The sequence below is a fragment of the Geotrypetes seraphini genome, chromosome 6 (genome assembly GCF_902459505.1).
Source record: "Geotrypetes seraphini chromosome 6, aGeoSer1.1, whole genome shotgun sequence".
NCBI lineage: Eukaryota > Metazoa > Chordata > Amphibia > Gymnophiona > Dermophiidae > Geotrypetes > Geotrypetes seraphini.
Window position 1 is genome coordinate 160793685 of NC_047089.1, and position 20634 is coordinate 160814318.

The 20634-nt window shown below is 46.7% G+C and overlaps 1 protein-coding gene across 2 annotated transcripts in view; it reads left to right on the forward strand.

The window, feature by feature from the left end:
• Positions 1 to 20634, forward strand: part of TUBGCP3 (tubulin gamma complex associated protein 3) — a 323260-nt gene that overhangs the window by 175774 nt on the left and 126852 nt on the right. For both annotated transcript variants that reach the window (XM_033948055.1, XM_033948053.1), the window contains exon 11: positions 8992 to 9158. In XM_033948055.1, the coding sequence (XP_033803946.1) occupies positions 8992 to 9158 (167 nt within the window). The remainder of the gene's footprint in view (positions 1 to 8991; positions 9159 to 20634) is intronic.

A 20634-nucleotide genomic window follows, 5' to 3' on the forward strand; every position in this document is an offset into this window, starting at 1 on the left:
ACGGGATCCCCGCAACCTAAAGGGGGAACCTGCGAGTCCCGCAGGATTCCCGTCGTTCCCGCTCCCGTGCAGCTCTCTATTCTGAACACATGCTGCACTTCCCCTAGTGTTAGAATCGATTCAGTTTCTGCAAGCGGTCCAAGCAAAAGTCTCTGTTTCTGTTTCTTATTTTTTTACTTAAAAGTTTGCTTAAACTTTGTATCGTGGTGGCTTCGGTGCCTTGAGAACTCTCCACGGTGGTCCGCTGTCGGAGAAAATCTGTGGATCTGTGGATCCAGCCTGCTGTGTGCTACCTTCTGGAAGTACCTAGGATCCCTTCCTATGGAGTTTGCTGGTCACTAGCAAAGGCTGTGTGCTTCTGGAGAGAAACCCATCCGGTATAGGCTGCTTTTCCCACCCCCAACTGCATGGCAGAGGATCCATGGGGGCGGAGGGTGTAGTTGGTCTCTGGCCATCTGGCAGTCTGAAAATCTTCAATTCCAGTGGATTTGGAGCTGTTTCTGGGGCAGAAAGTCCTTTTCTCCACTGAGCTGCTTTAAAAACATTGACAGGTAAAGGCACTGCAGAGACTGTGAGTACCTCCATTATTTCCTTTGGGAACTTCAAGGGTGGCTTGTAATTTGCTTTAAACTCCATTTTTCACAGTTTCTGAGGGTAGGATTCAGGTCACCCACCTCCCCAGACCCCCAAATCACTATTTTTTTATTTTTGGAATTTATTTATTTTGCCGTTTTTGGTGCAAATTCATGATGGCGGCCATCTTGGATTTTAAAATCGACATATTTTTCTAACTTTAAATTCTGCCTCAAAAAACTCTCAATTTGACTCAGCATTGATTGGGATAGACTCCCCAGCCCCTAGTCTATTGACTGTGGACATTGATTGCACCGGATGGGCGATTTTGAAACTCATGCTACAATGCGCCGGGGGAGAGTGAGGGAGTTTCTGACTTGACCTCCTCCATTACCTCTTGGGCTGGGGAGCAGGCCTGGGTTGGTGCCTTGCAAAGAAAGTCACCCAGGGGCTATTCTGGAGTCTGGTGCATCGCCTGCGTTCCGAGTCTGGGGACTCTTTTGATGCGCCACATGTACCTCAACATGGTTGCAGAGTGAGCCTTTTCACCGGATTTTAGTTGGTTTCTCTGAACAACGTATCCTCAGACCCCGCTCGTGTGACGCAGCTAGTAGGCGCATTGGGGTGAGTTTTTTTTCCAGTTTATGGCATCTATGTCGAAGCTTCTCTTTTGGAGCTCACTTGTCTGGCTGTGCCAGATTTCGATTGTAATAGTTGCCATGCAGATTTTCTGTTTCTTCTAACTCCTGGCACTGAATTTAATTTGGATCCAGCTGATGCCTTTGCTGAGACCTGTCTCCTGGCACTGTTTTTAATTTGGATCCAGCTGATGTCTTTGCTGAGACTGGTCTCCTTGACCTCCCTGAGTGTCCAGATTTGGAGGTGCGGTTCCTTCTTTGCATTTTCAATGGGTTTCTGTTCGCCTCTTTATGATGTTCTGAAAGTGCTCCATTTGCATTTTCCACTTTCCAGGCTTTGGCCCTGGTCCATTCTCCTGTGTCTTTTCCATTCCGGCCACAGGTCCGGGGTCTGATTTCAGAACAATGCGATCCCCAGATAGCTTTTTTGATCTGCTAAAGCTATGTCTATGCTTTATTTCCTGAATCCTGCTTTTTGGCTGGTCTGAACAGCCTGAGATGGATTCTGCCATGGCACAGGTTTTCCAGCAGCAGTCCTCCCTAGTGATGGGGGATGAAGTTCAGGGTTCTCAGGTTGTTATGATACAAAATATTCTTTTCTAGCATCTACAGGTAGCCGAATGGTGGTGGCCACTTCATTTATGGTGCGTGCCTGTCATTCTGGCCTGCACACTTCATCCTCTGGTGTTGTGAGTTGGTGTGGCTGCAGTGCCGGGCAACCTTTATGATCTCATTCGAGTCTTAGTACATATTCTGCTGGTGCAGAGTCTGAGCACCGAACTCTTTGGATCTGTTTTTGGATGAGGACGCTGCTTTGAAGATATCCTTCAGCGGCTGTCCTTTCAAGGGCCGGATTCATGTCGGTATAGGTCATGTTAACCTCTTCTCAGGTGTGGTTGACGCTGCCCTATGTTGCTTCTTGTGAACCAGTTTAACTGGCCTTTGGGAGGGGATCGTAGTTCTCTTCATTCCTCCTGCAGGTGTCAGGGATGTTCAGATTTTTCCTCCTAGAGACATTCCCAGAGCTACGCCTCGGTTACCATGGTTCTGATTCCAGGTATTCTGAGGTTCCTGGATCTCCCAGAAGTTTACCTCTATATTTCATTTTGCCCAGAGCATCGCAGGTTTCTGCGTTTCCATATTCTGCAACAGCATTTCCAGTTCGCAGCTCTGCCTCTTGGCCTCATGATGGCTCCTACACTTTCTTCAAAGTGATTGTAGTTGAGGTGGTTTTCCGCCAATAGGGGGTCCATGTCTACCCTTCCTGGGACAGCCGGTGCTCCGGGCTCCATCTTGTTGGGTGTACGGAGGCATGGTGGGGATGGTAGTGTCTCTGCTGCAGGCATGGGGAAGTTCAGGAAGAGACACAGAGCGTCCTCCCAGTCCCTGATTTTTCTAGAGCTTCTCTTCGTCTCCAGATGGGGTCGTGTGTTTCTTAGTAAACACTAAAAGGATGCAGAAGATGAAAGAGTGAGGCAAACTGGAAACACCCACAGCAATCACACACCTCACTGGTTCAGGTTCAATTACAGGATGGCAAGAGAGCCTTCAAAGCCATAAGTACACAGAATATTTGTGAATGTCCCGCTTTGGCTCATCTAATTGCCACCTCATTAAATGTAGCTTGTTTGCTTACTGTTGTATTTCTTTCTATTATTATTCAAAAATAAAGACTAAACAACAGTACATGTTTCTTTTTTACTTATCCTTTTAATGCAGTGTCTCGAGCATGCCCCGATGGGACCCGTTTTGCCCAAAAGGGCTTTTTCAAGGGTTCATAAAGGAGCTCTGCATAATACAAAAATTTTTTTTCAAAACCAATCATAGCATACAATATTGACACCTCTGTGTTGCAAATTTCTACTCATTCAATATATTGTTAATAGTCAACTACTAATTGATAACATTACTAGAAATTTGAATACTGTACACAATACTTTAGAACCTTCGTCAATAGTTTTATTTGAAGCCATAGCAGTGGCGTATGTACTTCACGAGAGAGTTCTAGTGCACTCTCTCTTGGGCCAGAAAGATTGACGACCCACTGGGCGGAAGAATTTCTTCTGTCTTTCTCGGTGTCCCATGGGGCTGGAATTGACAATGTTCTGGCAGTCTTCCTCGGCCAACAGTTCCTGATCTCAGGAGCATGTTCCTCTCACTGGAGTTGTTCCATCTGCTCTTAGAAGAGCTGGGATTAGACCTGGTGGATCTTCTTGGCTTCGGCAGTTCTTGAAGGCCAGGCACTTTTCGGTTGACAAACAGCACGGATGCTTGGGCTGGTTGCCTTGGTTTGGTCCTGGCTGGCTCACGGGTTCCTCCAAGGCCTCTGGTTGGTCGAGTCATCCGTCGGGTAGCGACATCCCGGATTGATGCCTACTGTTGCTGGAACAATGGTCAACTACTTGGCAGCTAGGCTTCAATGCTAAAAAATGCAAGATAATGCACCTGGGTAAGTGACAACCCACGTAGAACTTATGTACTAAATGGTGAGACCTTGGTTAGGACCACGGCGGAACGCGACCTAGGGGTGATCATTAGTGAGGACATGAAGGTTGCCAATCAAGTGAAGAAGGCTTCCTCCAGGGCAAGACAAATGATGGGGTGTATCCGCAGAGGTTTTGTCAGCAGGAGACCTGAAGTTATGATGCCGTTGTACAGAGCCATGGTGAGGCCTCACTTGGAGTACTGTGTTCAGTTTTGGAGACCACACTGAGGATGTGCTGAGGATGTGCTGAGGATCGAGTCGGTTCAGTGAACGGCCACCAGGATGGTCTTGGGGCTCAAGGATCTCATGTATGAAGAAAGATTTAAAAAATTGCGGCTGTACTCACTTGAGGAAAGAAGAGAACGGGGAGATATGATTGAAACATATAAGTACATCACGGGACGCATCGAGTCAGAAGATGATATCTTCTGGCTCATGGGACCCTCGACCACCAGAGGGCATCCGCTGAAGATCAGGGGAGGGAAGTTTCATGGCGACTCCAGGAAGTACTTCTTCACCGAAAGAGTAGTGGATCATTGGAACAGACTCCCACTCCAGGTGATAAAGGCCAGCAGCGTGACGGATTTTAAGAGAAAATGGGATACTCACGTGGGATCTTTAAGGGAGTAAATTCAGGGGAGGGGATACTTGGAATGGGCAGACTTGGTGGGCTATAGCCCTTTTCTGCTGCTTGTTTCTATGTTTCTATAGTGGCTCCAGATTGGCCTCACTGCCCATGGTATGCGGTTCTCATATATCTTTAGCAGGACGTGAAGCTCCGGTTCCTTTTTCATCAATATCTTCTCCATCAGGGACCGGTGTCCATGGAGAACCCTTGGTGTTTGGTCTTACAGCATGACTCTTGAGCAGTCAGCCTTGATGATGAGCAGTTATTTGGAGGTAGTTATCTCGACTCTTTTGTGCTCAAAGTACCATCTACTTTGGCTTCTTCTGACAAAGCCTGGTAGGATTTTCTCAGGGGGGGGGGGGTTGTTAGGAATTAGGTAGAGCCAAAGCAGTTAGGTAATCCTGGTTTTCCTTCAGGAGGGTTTAGTGAGAAGTCTGGCAGTGGCCTCCCTGAAAGTTTAGGTTGCAGGCTTTACGTGTTTTCGAGCGTGTAGAGGAGCTAGTTCACTTACTACTCTTTCAGATCTGATCAAGTGTATGAGGGGGACACTTTGTCCGTGTCCTGCCTTGCCTCTTCCTTTCCTTTCTTGGACTCTTGACATTATTTTCAGGGCTTTGATGAGGCTTCCTTTGAAACACTATAGGATGTATTTCTTCTGGACTGGATGTTCACGACGTTTTTTCTGGTCACCGTTGTCTCAGCATGGTGTATTTTGGAGTTTCTGATAGTTCGTGCAGAGAGCCTGTTTTCCATATTACAGATGCGTGTGTTTCCTCTGTACTGTACCTTCCTTCTTGTGTACAGTGCTCTTGGCTTTCCGAGTCAATCAGGAGGTTAGGTTGCCCGCATTTTATACGACAGGTTCGGAGTGCAAAGATCAGATCTTCCGCAAATTAGATCTTGTTCCTTTATTTGGAAAGGATGAATTGTGTTCTGAGCTGTCTGATCACTTTTTTGTTCTCACTGCTACACTTCAGCATGGTAGGCCGGTGTCCAAGTCCTTGATCGCTCGATAGATTTGAAGGACCATTTCTGCGACTTACATCACCCATGGCACGCAGCTGTCGATTTTGGTTACAGCACTCTTTGACAAGAAATGTGGCTGTGTCGTGGGCAGTATCTCGCATGATTCTTACTGATGAAATTTGCAGGGTGGCTAGTTGGTCCTCTCTTCATACTTTTACCTGGTTTTACCGAATGGATGTGGCGGCACATTCTGATGCCGTTTTTTCGAGACCTCAGTTTTGTGGGTAGGCTCTTCTGTCCCTCCCTAGCTACTGTGGCTTTGTTACATCACCTAGCGTATGGAAACTGGAAGGGATGTAAAAGAATGGAAGATTAGTTCTATATCTTCGATAATCTTTCTGTTAGTCCCTGGAGGATTCCATATGACCCATCTTCTCTGTATTCACTCAGTTGTTTGGAGTAGCCTGCTCCTTTCTGCCTCGGTTACTCTTATTGCAGGCTTGAAGATTGTCTAGCCAGTTGCCAGATCCTGTGGTGAGTTTCTGTGAGTATACACATTACCAAAAGCCTTTCTTGGGGTGCTCGCTGCACACATCAGGTTAGTGATACATTGTTCCTCAATGTTTTTTCTGAGTTGCCTATGTGCCTGTCTATTACTTGTTAATATTTTGTAAATCAAACCAGTTCATGAGTTACTTATGTTGATGGGGAGTACTCCTTTGTCCTGGAGTTTGCAGTTATGTACTTGGCTTTGGGACTGAACTGATTCTGTACTCCCTTGTCCTGGAGTTTGCAGTTATATACAGTGGTGCCTCGCATAACGGACGCCTCGCACAGCGAACGCTGCGCACAACGAACTTTATGTCTTGATCCGTACAACGAACTTCGTTTCACACAACGAAGTCGCCCGAGCTGCATCCTTCCGCGCAGGCACTGCGCTTAACTGCCCTCTCTCCGCCTGGCTCCCTCTTGCCCCCCCGACTCCCCGACACGATCGGGGCAAAAAGGAGCCCAAGCCCTCTTGCCCCGCCGATTCCCCAACTCCCCACAAAATATCGGGCCAGGAGGGAGCCCAAGTCCTCCTGGCCACGGCGACTCCCTAACCCCACCCTGCACTACATTACGGGCAGGAGGGATCCCAGGCCCTCCTGCCCTCGACGCAAACCCCCCTCCCCCCAACGACCGCCCCCCCCAAGAACCTCCGCCCGCCCCCCCAGCCGACCCGCGACCCCCCTGGCCGACCCCCACCCCCCTTCCCCGTACCTTTCTGTAGTTGGCCGGACAGACGGGAGCCAAACCCGCCTGTCCGGCAGGCAGCCAACGACGGAATGAGGCCGGATTGGCCCATCCGTCCCAAAGCTCCGCCTACTGGTGGGGCCTAAGGCGCCTGGGCCAATCAGAATAGGCCCGGGAGCCTTAGGTCCCTCCTGGGGGCGGGGCCTGAGGCACATGGGCCCAACCCGACCATGTGCCTCAGGCCCTGCCCCCAGGAGGGACCTAAGGCTCCCGGGCCTATTCTGATTGGCCCAGGCGCCTTAGGCCCCACCAGTAGGCGGAGCTTTGGGACGGATGGGCCAATCCGACCTCATTCCGTCGTTGGCTGCCTGCCGGACAGGCGGGTTTGGCTCCCGTCTGTCCGGCCAACTACAGAAAGGTACGGGGAAGGGGGGTGGGGGTGTCGTGGGGGTCGGCCAGGGGGGTCGCGGGTCGGCTGGGGGGGCGGTCGGAGGTTCTTGGGGGGGGCGGTCGTTGGGGGGAGGGGGGTTTGCGTCGAGGGCAGGAGGGCCTGGGATCCCTCCTGCCCGTAATGTAGTGCGGGGTGGGGTTAGGGGGTCGCCGTGGCCAGGAGGATTTAGGCTCCCTCCTGGCCCGAACAACTAGGGGGGGGGGGGGTCGCCAGGGCCAGGAGGACTTACCGTAAGCACCGTAAGGAGGTAAAGAAGGAGATGTTAGGGCATGTAAAGTAAGGGCATGTAAACAGTACCCGGCGTATAAGACGACCCCCGACTTTGGGGAGGATTTTAAGGTACTGAAAAGTCGTCTTATACGCCGGCAAATACGGTATGTTTTTAGATGTATCTAAATAAAAATAATAACAAAAAATTTATCTTTTTTTATGTCATCTTAGCATATTTTATGCTACAGAACGAATTATTTTTTTTAACATGTATTGTTATGGGAAAACGCGTTTCACATAACGAACTTTTCGCATAACAAACTTGCTCCTGGAACCAATTAAGTTCGTTGTGTGAGGCACCACTGTACTTGGCTTTGGGACTGAACTGATTCTAACACTAGAGGGAGTGCAGCATGTGTTCAGAAAAGATGTGATTGTTGGTTAGGATTGAACACCTAGCATATGGAATCCTGCAAGGACTAACAGAAAGAAGATTATCGAAGGTATAAACCTAATCTTCCATTAGAACAACAATCATTTATATATGTTTGCCATCATATTTCATCTCATTGCCATCATTAATTTATGGTCACTGAGTTTCAGAAACTCAGTTTCATTCTCTTACTTCATTACAGTATGAATGGTCCCTTGCCAATGTATTCTGTGTGACTAAATCCTCTGATTGACTTTGCATTATTTATTTTGATTTTATATGCCATCTGGAGCCTGAATTGGGATAGGTACTTAAAAACTGGAAACATAAACCAAGCTGGTAGATTAAGAATGCCATCTTTTGATTTAAAACAAAATAAAGAAATACCTAGATTTACTAAAAATATTTGTTGTAATAAAACATCAATTTTTTCAAGTTTATTTTTGTTTGTAAGGTGATTTTATGCAGCACAGCAAAGAAAAATGGGGAGATCCAATGATCCATAGTGAAAACAATCCATCGATGAAAACAAAAACTGTGGATACAGATGTTCTGGAGATAATTTATTAAACACTGGCATATAAAACCATGAAAATTCAATTTAAAAAGTACAATGATAAAAAATACTGTGATAAAAATCCAACCGGACCCTACATGGTCCGTGTTTCGGCGAACACGCCTTCCTCAGGGGTCCAATGGTTTGCAAACTCACATATAAAGAATTGGATTAAAAACAGTCTATTGTTTTTAAACATATGAGCAAAGAACACCGCAGACAAGCTGAAATAGCAAAAAAATGCATTTGTTGTAATGCATTTTTGTGCTCTTTGCTCACATGTTTAAAGACAATAGACTGTTTTCAGTCCAATTCTTTATATGTGAGTTTGCAAACCACTGGACCCCTGAAGAAGGCGTGTTCGCCGAAACACGGACCATGTAGGGTCCAGTTGGATTTTTATCGCAGTATTTTTTATCATTGTACTTTTTAAATTGAATTTTCATGGTTTTATATGCCAGTGTTTAATAAATTATCTCCAGAACATCTGTATCCACAGTTTTTGTTAAGGTGATTTTATGACATCTTCAGAGTGTTTTTAAAGAGGAATATTCTTTTGTGTTGTTTTTTCTCCTGAGCATAACAGAATAGAAAGATTCATTAGTATGCTTTTATTTTCATTTTATAGATGTTTCCATAGGCTCAAATTGCCTTTTTTTAAGTAAAAGCATGGAAAAGCTTGATATTAGTAACAATAATTGAAGAGATAGCCAGACAAGTGAGTACCTTAGTAACTTTTGAGCAAAAAATGATGAGATTGATATTTGAGGACTTTAGAGATATGTTCCATAAATATTATCTTATGTGTTTTGTAGGCAGAAAGGGTGGAGAGCTAGCATCTGCAGTTCATGCTTATACTAAAACAGGAGATCCTTACATGAGATCCCTGGTACAACATATTCTTGGCCTTGTGTCACATCCAATCCTGAATTTCCTTTACCGCTGGATTTATGATGGAGAACTAGAGGATGTATACCATGAAGTGAGTGGTTGACTAATTTTTCATTACTTGCAATCACAAGAGCATAGCAAATGAGCTGAAATGTGTGATGTATAATTTGATAAAATCTAGATTTTCTGGGCAGATTTCAGTACAAATTTTATGGCAACCATTGAATGAGAGCTCAGATTAACATACTGTTTAATCACTTTATAATATAAATATATAATTTTTTATGAGTAGTTATTTAAGCTTTTTTTCTTTGCTTTATTCATCTGTACACAAAAAATATTGTCTTTTCTCAACCATATGGAAATAAGAGAACCGGGAGTAGGAAGGGGTGAAGGAGCACCTTTTCTCTCCCACTCAAATGTCTGGGAGGAACCAGGAAAAATTTAGGCTTTTGGGGGGTCAGTACATTCCAGAGGCCTGATGAGCATAGGTTTAAAAATGCTTCTTTAGCACCTCTCCAGACCAGCACAGTTCACTGATGAGTAATAGCTCACCATGACCAGCAGGTCGAGACTGAGACAAAACTTTTGGCTGTAATACAAATAGCTATGCTACTCCCTAATATACGAGGGCTGTTCAAAAATTATCAGACCTTAATTTTTCTTGCGTAAACAAATAAAGCTAGGGAGGCGTGGTTTGGTGCATGTATGTAGGTGACCCTAATGCGCATGCTTGAATTTTTTCCTGTCTACAGACCGCTGATGAGTGAGGAAGTGTAAGTGAGCGCTGTCCAATTTTCATTTTTGACAAAATTACAGAAAAAGTTGAACAACGCTACTGCATTACATTTTGTGTAAATCTTGGCGACTCCCAAGCTTGACGATCCGCAAGATTCAACAGATAAAGAAATGGTACAACTGCTTCAGAGATGGCTGCACATGGAAGCATGCTTAACGAACCTTCTGTACTTCTTTGAGGGAATAAGCAGTCGGGTGGACAATGGGGAACCTATAGACATCATTTACCTCGATTTTCAAAAGGCTTTCGACAAGGTGCCACATGAAAGGCTGCTTAGGAAGCTGTGGAACCACGGGGTGGGAGGGGATGTGCACAGATGGATCGAGCACTGGTTGTCGGGTAGACTGCAGAGGGTCGGAGTAAAGGGACAATATTCTGACTGGCGGGGAGTCACGAGCGGTGTGCCACAGGGATCGGTGCTGGGGCCGTTACTCTTCAACATATTTATCAATGACCTGGAAAAGGAGGCAAAGTGCGAGGTTATAAAATTTGCAGACGATACTAAACTGTGCGGCAGAGTTAGGTCCATGGAGGAGTGTGAGGACCTACAAAGGGACCTGGACAAACTGGAAGACTGGGCAAACAAATGGCAAATGCGCTTTAACGTGGAAAAATGCAAGGTCATGCATATAGGGAAAAAGAACCCATTGTTCAACTACAAATTGGGGGGGGCATTGTTGGGAGACAGCAGTCTTGAGAGAGACTTGGGTGTGATGGTGGATGAATCATTGAAGCCATCTGCACAGTGCGCAGCAGCCTCGAAGAAAGCCAACAGGATGCTGGGCATCATAAAGAGGGGCATAACAACCAGGACACGGGAAGTCATCATGCCATTGTATCGAGCGATGGTGCGTCCACATCTGGAATACTGCGTTCAATATTGGTCGCCGTACCTCAAGAAGGACATGGCAGTACTTGAGAGAGTCCAAAGGAGAGCAACGAAACTGGTAAGAGGGCTGGAACACTGCCCATACGCTGAGAGGTTGGATAGGCTGGGGCTCTTCTCTCTGGAAAAAAGGAGGCTCAGGGGAGATATGATAGAGACCTTCAAGATCATGAGGGGCATAGAGAGGGTGGATAGGGACAGATTCTTCAGGCTGAAGGGGACAACAGGTACGAGGGGGCATTCGGAGAAACTGAAGGGAGATAGGTTCAAAACAAATGCAAGGAAGTTTTTTTTCACGCAAAGGGTCGTGGACACTTGGAATGCGCTACCGGAGGAAGTGATCAGGCAGAGTACGGTACAGGGATTCAAACAGGGATTGGACGAATTCCTGAGGGATAAAGGGATCGTGGGATACTGAGGGAGGAGCTGGGATGTAACACAAGTATAGAAAGCTAACCAGGTAATAAGTATAGAAACCCAACCAGGTCGTGCATGCGCAAGACCAGAGGGTTAGGACTTCGATGGGAAGATAGGACTTCAATGAGAAACCAAGGTGGCAAGGGAGCCCCTTCTGGTGATTCAGACAGGTCGTGACCTGTTTGGGCCGCCGCGGGAGCGGACTGCCGGGCAGGATGGACCTATGGTCTGACCCGGCGGAGGCACTGCTTATGTTCTTATGATCTTAGGCCCTCAACATCCAGAAATGAGATCGGCATTGACCAAATGAGGACCCTGGTGATGCAGGATCGTCGAATCACCAAGTGGTATTACCAGGAGGTTCTGCGTCGCCTTCATAACGCTGTGAGACGCAAACGGCCGGACCTGCGGGCAGCAGGCATTTGGCAGCTTCATCACGATTATGCATCTGCCCATTCTTCACATTTGATATGGAGTTTCCTGGCCAAACACAACACACCTGTGATTCCTCAGGCTCCTTACTCTCCCAACGTGGCTTCGTGTGACTTCTGGCTTTTCCCCAAGCTGAAAATGCCCCTGAAAAGGACCAGATTTCAGTCAAGAGAAGACATCATGCAGAATGCAATGGAGCTGTTGCAAGCAATCTCAAAAGAGGCGTTCCAGCACTGCTTCCGACAGTGGCAGAACCATTGGAAGAAGTGTGGAAACCTAAGGGGACTACTTTGAAGGAGATTAGTATAAGATTGTTGTATCTGAATATGAGTATTTTTTTTTATGAATAAAGGTCTGATACTTTTTGAACATCCCTCGTATTCATTCTGTTCTCAGTCTCCAGCATTATGGTAAACTGTTGCCAGTCTTCCCTTGGTTAGTGTAGGGCTGTTGGAAATCGTTTAGTGACCTGGAAACAGCACCGGAGACAGCCGAAGGGAGTCAGGAGGTGGCTGAGCGGAGTCTGTAGCACATGGTGAGAGGAACGGAGAGCAGATAAAGCAGAGAGGGAAGCAGCCAGGACATGGAGAGAGGCAGAGGCGAGAGATAACTCTGCCCACCCCTCCGACATCACCAGCACACCGCAGCCAAACTCCCCCATGAAAGGGGAGGAGCCAACGGCACGCAGCCGTTCGGCACACAGCGAGAGCGCCTTTGCGAAGGGCCTCAAGAAGAGCAGAGTCACTACACCAAGGAAGGGCAACAAGGTAAGGAAGCCAACAATCAGCACAGCAAAAAAAAAACTCAATAAGTGCATAAAAGCAGACACAGAGGGCACTTACATATGTAACAACAGCAGGACACACGCAAACTGCTAACTTAAAGTTAGAAATACCAGCCAGCACAGAACACCACTACTCAGCACTAGACAAATGCGACACATTAGAAGTGGATACAGGGCAAAACATATAACTAGAGAACAAGGAAGTAGCAAGCAGCAGGCACAGAAGAATGCACACACTCGCACAAATAAAAAGAACCAGTGAAATAAAAGAAGAGTACTCCAACAAGGCGAAGAGCTATGGAAGCAGAGGGAATCCAGAAGATGAGCTTTCCAGTGTTCTGCACAGTCTGTCATATATATGACTACCTCCCCTCAGGAAGGCAGTCCTATGTATGCGGTCGGTGTCAGGAGCTGAAAAGCTTGAAGAAGGAAGTCAGGCAACTGAAGGACAAGATACAGAAATTGGAAGGACTTTACATCATAGAAGACCCAATCAAGACAGCTGAGGACTGCATGAGAGAGAGACATTGAGGAAGAAGTCAGTGAACTCGAGGAATTCATTGAGGAGGCCTACAGGAGGAGGGTGGAAGATCCCGAAAATCTGAGGGTGGAAGAACACGAACATCAGAGGAAAGATGAGGTTACACCAATGTGGAAGGCAGAACAAGAGAAAGATGGCTCCAGGAAAGAAACCCACAGAGGAATCCCGCAGGAGGAGGAGGAAAGGGCTAGGCGATGCCCAGAAGAAGAAGCAGCGAAGCACTCCGAGGACATAGACCTGCAACCGGAACGAAAACTGAAGAAAGGAATGTCTGTGATCCTAGTGGGAGACTCAATCCTAAGGCAAGTAGACAGCCACATAGCAGGTGGGAGAGAGGATCGACTAGTGACCTGTCTCCCAGAAGCGAGAACAAAGGACATCGTAGACAAAATTGGAAAGATCCTGGAAGGAGCAGACGGAAGAGACTACAGTAATGATCCATATCGGGACAAATGATGTCAGCAGGAGAGACTACAGAAGAAGTACATTGATAGAACAGTTCAAGATTCTGGGAAGGAAGTTGAAGATGTGAGGACTCAGAAGATAGCTTTTTCAGAGATCCTACCAGTACCGAGGGTAGATGTGAAGAGACAGACGGAACTACAATCAATAAATGCATGGATGAGGAGATAGTGTGAGGAAGAGGAGCTCCACTTTGTGAGGAACTGGACAACGTTTTGGGGCAAGAGCAAGCTCTTCAGGAGAGACGGACTGCACCTGAGCACGGAGGGAACTAGTCTTCTAGCAAACAATGTCAAGAAAGGAATAGAACAGACTTTAAACTAAGAAGAAGGGGAAAGCCCACAGTTGACCAAGTGTCGATGATTCGGAAGAAGGTATCCAGCGAAAATACTAAGAGGGAAAATTGCTGGGAAGACATGCTTCTGCAAGAGAAGATCGTGCCTAACGAACTTATTGCACTTCTTCAAAGGAATTAACAAGCGGATGGACAAAGGGGACCCCATAGACATCATATACTTAGATTTCCAGAAAGCCTTTGACAAGGTACCCCATGAACGCCTACTTCGTAAACTGAAGAACCATGGGGTGGAAGGAGACGTACATAGATGGATCAGGAATTGGTAGGCGGGTAGGAAGCAGAGGGTAGGAGTGAAGGGCTGTTACTCGGACTGGAGGAGGGTCACGAGTAGTGTTTCGCAGGGATCGGTTCTCGGACCACTGGTATTCAATGTATTTATAAATGATCTAGAAACGGGGACGAAGTGCGAAATAATAACATTCGCAGACGACACCAAACTATTTAGTGGGGCTAGGACTAAAGAGGACTGCGAAGATTTACAAAGGGACTTGAACAAACTAGAAAAGTGGGCGATGAGATGGCAGATGAAGTTTAATATAGAGAAATGTAAAGTCTTGCATGTAGGAAACAGAAACCCGAAGCACAGCTATACGATGGGAGGGCTATTATTGGGTGAGAGTACCCAAGAAAGGGACTTGGGGGTAATGGTGGATGAGAAAATGAAGCTGTCAGCACATTGTGCAGCGGCTGCTAAGAAGGCAAATAAAATGCTAGGTATAATCAAGAAAGGTATTACAACCAGAACGAAAGAAGTTATCCTGCCGTTGTATCGGGCAATGGTGCGTCCGCATTTGGAGTACTGCGTCCAATATTGGTCACTGTACCTTAAAAAGGATATGACGATACTCGAGAGGGTCCAGAACATAAGAACATAAGCAATGCCTCTGCTGGGTCAGACCTGAGATCCATCGTGCCCAGCAGTCTGCTCACGCGGCGGCCCAACAGGTCCAGGACCTGTGCAGTAATCCTCTATCTATACCCCTCTATCCCTTTTTCCAGCAGGAAATTGTCCAATCCTTTCTTGAATCCCAGTACTTTGCTCTGCCCTATTACGCCCTCTGGAAGCGCATTCCTGGTGTCCACCACACGCTGGGTAAAGAAAAACTTCCTAGCGTTCATTTTGAATCTGTCCCTTTTCAACTTTTCCGAATGCCCTCTTATTCTTTTATGTTCTGAAAGTTTGAAGAATCTGTCCCTCTCTACTCTCTCTATGCCCTTCATGATCTTGTAGTTCTCTATCATGTCTCCTCTGAGTCTGCTTTTTCAGGGAGAAGAGCCCCAGTCTCTCCAATCTTTCAGTGTACGAAAGGATTGCCATGCCCTTAATCATTCGTGTCGCTCTCCTCTGGACCCTCTCAAGTATTGTCATAATCTTCTTAAGGTACGGTGACCAATACTGGACACAATACTCCAGGTGCGGGCGCACCATTGCCCGATACAACGGCAGGATGACTTCTTTCGTTCTGGTTGTAATACCCTTCTTAATAATACCCAACATTCTGTTTGCCTTCTTCGAGGCTGCTGCGCATTGTGCCGATGGCTTCAATGTTGTGTCCACCAGCACACCCAAATCTCTTTCAAGGTTACTTCCCTCTAATACTAACCCCCCCATTTGGTAGTGAACATCGGGTTCTTTTTCCCTAAATGCATGACCTTGCATTTCCCCACATTGAAGTTCATCTGCCATTTATTCGCCCACTCCTCCAGTTTGTTTAGGTCCCTTTGTAGGTCCTCACACTCTTCCGCAGTTCTAACCCTGCTACAGAGTTTAGTATCATCCGCAAATTTTATAACTTCACACTTCGTCCCCGTTTCCAGGTCATTAATAAATACATTGAACGGCAGCGGTCCGAGTACCGACCACTGTGAAACGCCGCTCGTGACCCTCCTCCAGCCCGAGTAGTGACCCTTTACTCCGACCCTCTGCCTTCTGCCTGCCAACCAGTGTTTGACCCATCTGTGTACGTCCCCTTCCACCCCGTGGTTCCACAGCTTCCTAGAAGAGAGCGACACGTTTGATAAAAGGTATGGAAAACTTTTCATACACTGAAAGATTGGAGAAACTGGGGCTCTTTTCATTGGAGAAGAGGAGACTTAGAGGGGATATGATTTGAGACCTATAAGATCATGAAGGGCACAGAGAAAGTGGAGAGGGACAGATTCTTCAAACTCTTGAAAACTTCAAAAACGAGAGGGCATTTGGAAAAATTGAAAGGGGACAGATTCAAGACCAATGCTAGGAAGTTCGTTTTCACCCAATGGGTGGTGGACACCTGGAATGCGCTTCAAGAGGGCATGATAGGATAGGTACTGGGGTTCAAGAAGGGATTGGATAATTTTCTGAAGGAAAGGGGGATAGAGGGGTATAGATAAAGGATTTCTACACAGGTCCTGGACCTGTTGGGCCGCTGCGTGAGCGGACTGCTGGGCACGATGGACCCTAGGTCTGACCCAGGAGAGGCACTACTTATGTTCCGAGCATGGGTAATTAGACACCAGCGCACTCATAAAGCTGCAGTTGCCAATTAAACTGCTAGCTTTCACTCAAGGTGTGCAAAATAACAAAAACATGTAAATGACGCATAATGCAAGGTTTACCAAAATAATTATTGCTTTTATTTTTCCATCATGGAACTCAAAAGGCTAGTTGCGTTAGCGGGAGGTCGTTATAGTTGCCAAAATGCTGGCCTTCTGATAATGATCTCAACCCAATACTTAGAAGCTCCCCAATATATACCTTCAGTCCAGTTTGACATCATTGGCTGTCAGCCAATCCACTAAGAGAGGTTGTACTTAAATTTAGACAAAGACCTTCTTTTTAACATGGAATAAAGTTCCAGAAATCATAATTTTTTGTTTACATTCATTTCTGAATATACATAAACATTTTATAACATATTCAATATTCTTTTTTGTCCTTCTTAAAACTTATTTCAGACAGTTTGTCTATGTATCAGGTAAGCTGCTGAAATGTTCTCAGCCTTATCCTGGAGGAGGGGTACTCCCTCCTTCTGTTTTGAACAACTGACAGTTTCATGTTACACCTACACAGTCCTAAGTGTGGGCTACCAATGCCCCCTTTCCTATGCTGGAAACTGGTACAGCAGTTTCTGACTCTAATTATTTCCAGATGTTACCTTAGGATTTTTCATTAGTGTTCCTTATATAAAACATTTCACTTTAAGTACAAATTCTTTCATATATATCTTTCATAAATCCATTCATTCGTCCGTTCGGTCGGGGCCCCTTCCATACATCCATCCATACCATGTATTTCATTCATATTTAACGCAGGTTATATCTCAGTTTGGGATACGTAATCTAATATGCTCTTCCTAACCAGCCTAAGGCACATCTGGTATCAATTAGAACCACGAGACTAAAAGTGGGAAAAACCTAAACAAAGTCTAGGGATATAGGCTGAACACAAAATGGAGTAAAGCCAAGCAGAAGACATAGAAAAACAGAGATGGAGTTCATGTATATCCTGATTTCCTCTATGATCTAGCTTAATAGCAAAGTACATAAAAAGAATATTATTATGCTTTTCCTTAATATTAATCTGTAGTATGTTTTTCTGGCCTGGCTACATCCATATTCAGATTTTTATTCACCAACTTTTCGTACGCTTCTATTGGGTGTGGCCTTAACTAACACATATGCTTGTATCTAACTAGAGTTATCCAGAATCATACGAAAAGCAGGCGCTTTTGTAGAAAAACTCCACAAAAATACTGCACTATCATGTCTTGACGTCCATTCCATTACTGTCCCATAGACATCGCCCCCCCCACTGGCCACGAGCCACTATTCCTCAGTTCTTGTCTCCATTTGGTGCCAGAATGAGCTTGGGGGAGCCTTTCAGGGGTCCATCCGACTTCAAGGGTGTCACACTCTACGGGTCACAAGTTGAGTCCTTCCCCCCATTTCCTCCACTCCCCAACTCAACTGTAACTCAACTGTAAGCCTTGCCAACGATACCAGCAAGGCATATGGATTAGAGAACCAGTGGAATTTGTTCTGAAAAAAAAAAAATCTTGAGGCAGTGCTGGTCTGAAGGGAGCCCTCTATTCCCTCTACTTGTGTTTTTATTCTTAACCGGCACCTTTCTTTCAGCTAGGTTTTGTATTGCGCAATGAGCACTTTTAAAGGGAAAAAGTGTTTATTGTGCTCTAGGCGCAAGGTAGCTTCGGCCAGCCTGTGCTCATGGTGTGCAGGCCGCCGCAAAGGGGAATCCTCGTCTGCTTTGGTGCTGGCAAGCAGGGTTCCCCTTCGTGAGTACTTCGCATGCTGGCAGCTGACAGTGGGGAAGCCCAGACTTCCCCCGCCGCCCCACAGTGATTTCCTCAGCCATCGATGGTCAGGGAAATAAGGTTTCCCTTACCGCCGAAGCTGCTGGGGACTCCCTTACTGCTGCTGCCAGCTTACCTACTTTAGAGGCTGTGGCGGTTCAGGTTTCTCAGTCGCTACAGGCCTCGGGGGCTTTTTTCTCAGTGGGCTTTGCTCTGATTTTGATGGGAAGCACTTCCATTTTGTCTGCAGCCTCCGGTAACCTTCCCCCTGTATTGGAGATACAGGGTCAGGTTTCTGCTGGGTCCACTGCTTTGGTAGTGAGTACCATTGGTCCGCCAGGGTTTTTTCCCCCTGATTTTGCTTTAGGCTTGTGCAAGGCTTATCGTCAGGTGGCCGGAGGTCCTGCTTCCGCCCCAGGGGTTTCGGGGGATTTTATTCTCTCTGTGTCCACTACAGCACTCCCCTCGTCTCCTCCTCTTTCATCCAAGTGGCCGAGGGTCTCTTGGGACGATGATTTTATAGATGGGGAGCATTTCTCGCCTGAGGACCTGGACCCCTTGGTGGATCTCCAGGATCCTATCAGTGGGACGAATGCCGCTGGCGGAGGTTTTTTTGGTTCTGCCTGCTGGCAAGGATGCTTTGGTGATGCACATCTTTCAGTAGGAAGAGCTTATTCTCTAAGGTGCCCCATCGTCCTGAAGACCATGCCCGTCCGCCTGCATGGGGTGGCGTTGTTCGGGGGCATTTGTGTGATTTCCGCAGATATCATCCTGGTCAAGGGGCAGCTTCTTTTCTTGCCTCCGTTTCTTTCAGTGCATGCAGTCCTTTGGGGGGTAGGGGGGCATAATCCCTCCGCCAGTTCTCCCACCGTCCACCCCACCCAATGACTCCTTGCAGGCGCCTCCCCTGTTGCCGTGGGCGCCTCGTTATGAGGTTTTTACAGGGGGTGGGCCAAGATCACAACAGATCAGTGTGTCCTGGAGGTGATTCAGGACAATTATGCTTTGGAGTTTTCCCACGCATTGCCAGATCACTTTCTCGCTTTTCCTTGCCAGGTGACATGGAAGAAGCGAGCCTTATGCCAGATGCTTCAAAGGCTGCTCGATCTCAAAGCTGTAGTTCCAGTGCCTCCTCAGGAGTGTTCCACCAGTCGGTATTCTATTTACTTCAAGGTGCCCAAGAAGGAGGGGACTTTTTGGCCCATCTTGGATCTGAAAGAGGTCAACAGTCTTCACTTGCAAGGCGCCGTGATACGGCCCTCAGCTGCAGACAAGGGAGAACTCGGAAGACCCGTTTCAAAATTTCGAGTTTACACCCAGCAGCGTCTATTATGAGCTATCGAGACTTAAGGTGAACAAAACTATGGGACCAGACAAACTACATCCAAGGGTGCTCAGAGAGTTGAGTGACGTCCTGGCGGAACCGTTATCCGCGCTCTTCAATCTTTCCCTAAGTACAGGAAGAGTCCCGTTGGACTGGAATGCCCGATAGTATGAAGCAAGACCTATTCCTACTGGTCAAACACTGGTCAAACATTGGTCAAAGACTTGGCAACTAAGTTTCAATGCCAAAAAATGCAAGGTCATGCACCTAGGCAGCAAACATCCATGCAGGATTTACACCCTAAATGATGAGATCCTAGCATGGACTGTAGCAGAACGAGACTTGGGAGTGATCATTAGCGAAGACATGAAGACTGCCAATCAAGTGGAGAAGGCTTCATCCAAGGCTAGACAAATCATGGATTGTATCCTAGAAGTTTCATCAGCCGTAGGCCTGAGGTCATGATGACGTTGTACAGATCCATGGTGAGACCCCATCTGGAATACTGTATACAATTCTGGAGACCACATTACCAAAAGGATGTGCAGAGAATTGAGTCGGTTCAGCGAATGGCCACCAGGATGATCTCAGGACTCAAGGATCTCCCGTATGAGGAATGGCTGGGTAAGTTGCAGCTTTACTCACTCGAGGAACGCAGAGAAAGGGGAGACATGATTGAGACGTTCAAATATATCACGGGTCATATCGAAGTGGAAGAAAATATCTTCTTTCTTAAAGGACCCACGGCAACAAGAGGGCATCCACTGAAAATCAGGGGTGGGAAATTTCATGGCGACACCAGAAAATATTTCTTCACCGAAAGGGTGGTTGATCGCTGGAATAATCTTCCACTACAGGTAATTGAGGCCAGCAGCGTGCCAGATTTTAAGAAAATATGTGATTGGCATGTGGGATCTCTTCATGGAGGAAGTTAGGGGGTGGGTCACTAGTGTGGGCAGACTGGACAGGCCGTGGCCCTTTTCTGCCGTCATTTTCTATGTTTCTATGTTTCTAACAGGTCTCTCCGATTTCCATCCTTTTGCATGGAGACCATGAGATCTGTCATTCTAGCAGTTCTGCTGGGAGAATTTATGACCTCTCGATCTGCTTGAGGCTTATTGCATGTTCCAATTTGCGTTTCCTATCAGCGGTTCCTTCGCTTTGTGATCTTGGGACGGCACTATCAGTTTTGTGCACTTCCTTTTGGCCTGGCTACGGCTCCATGGACGTTCACCAAGATTATGGTGGTCATGGCGGCGGCCTTGTGCAAAG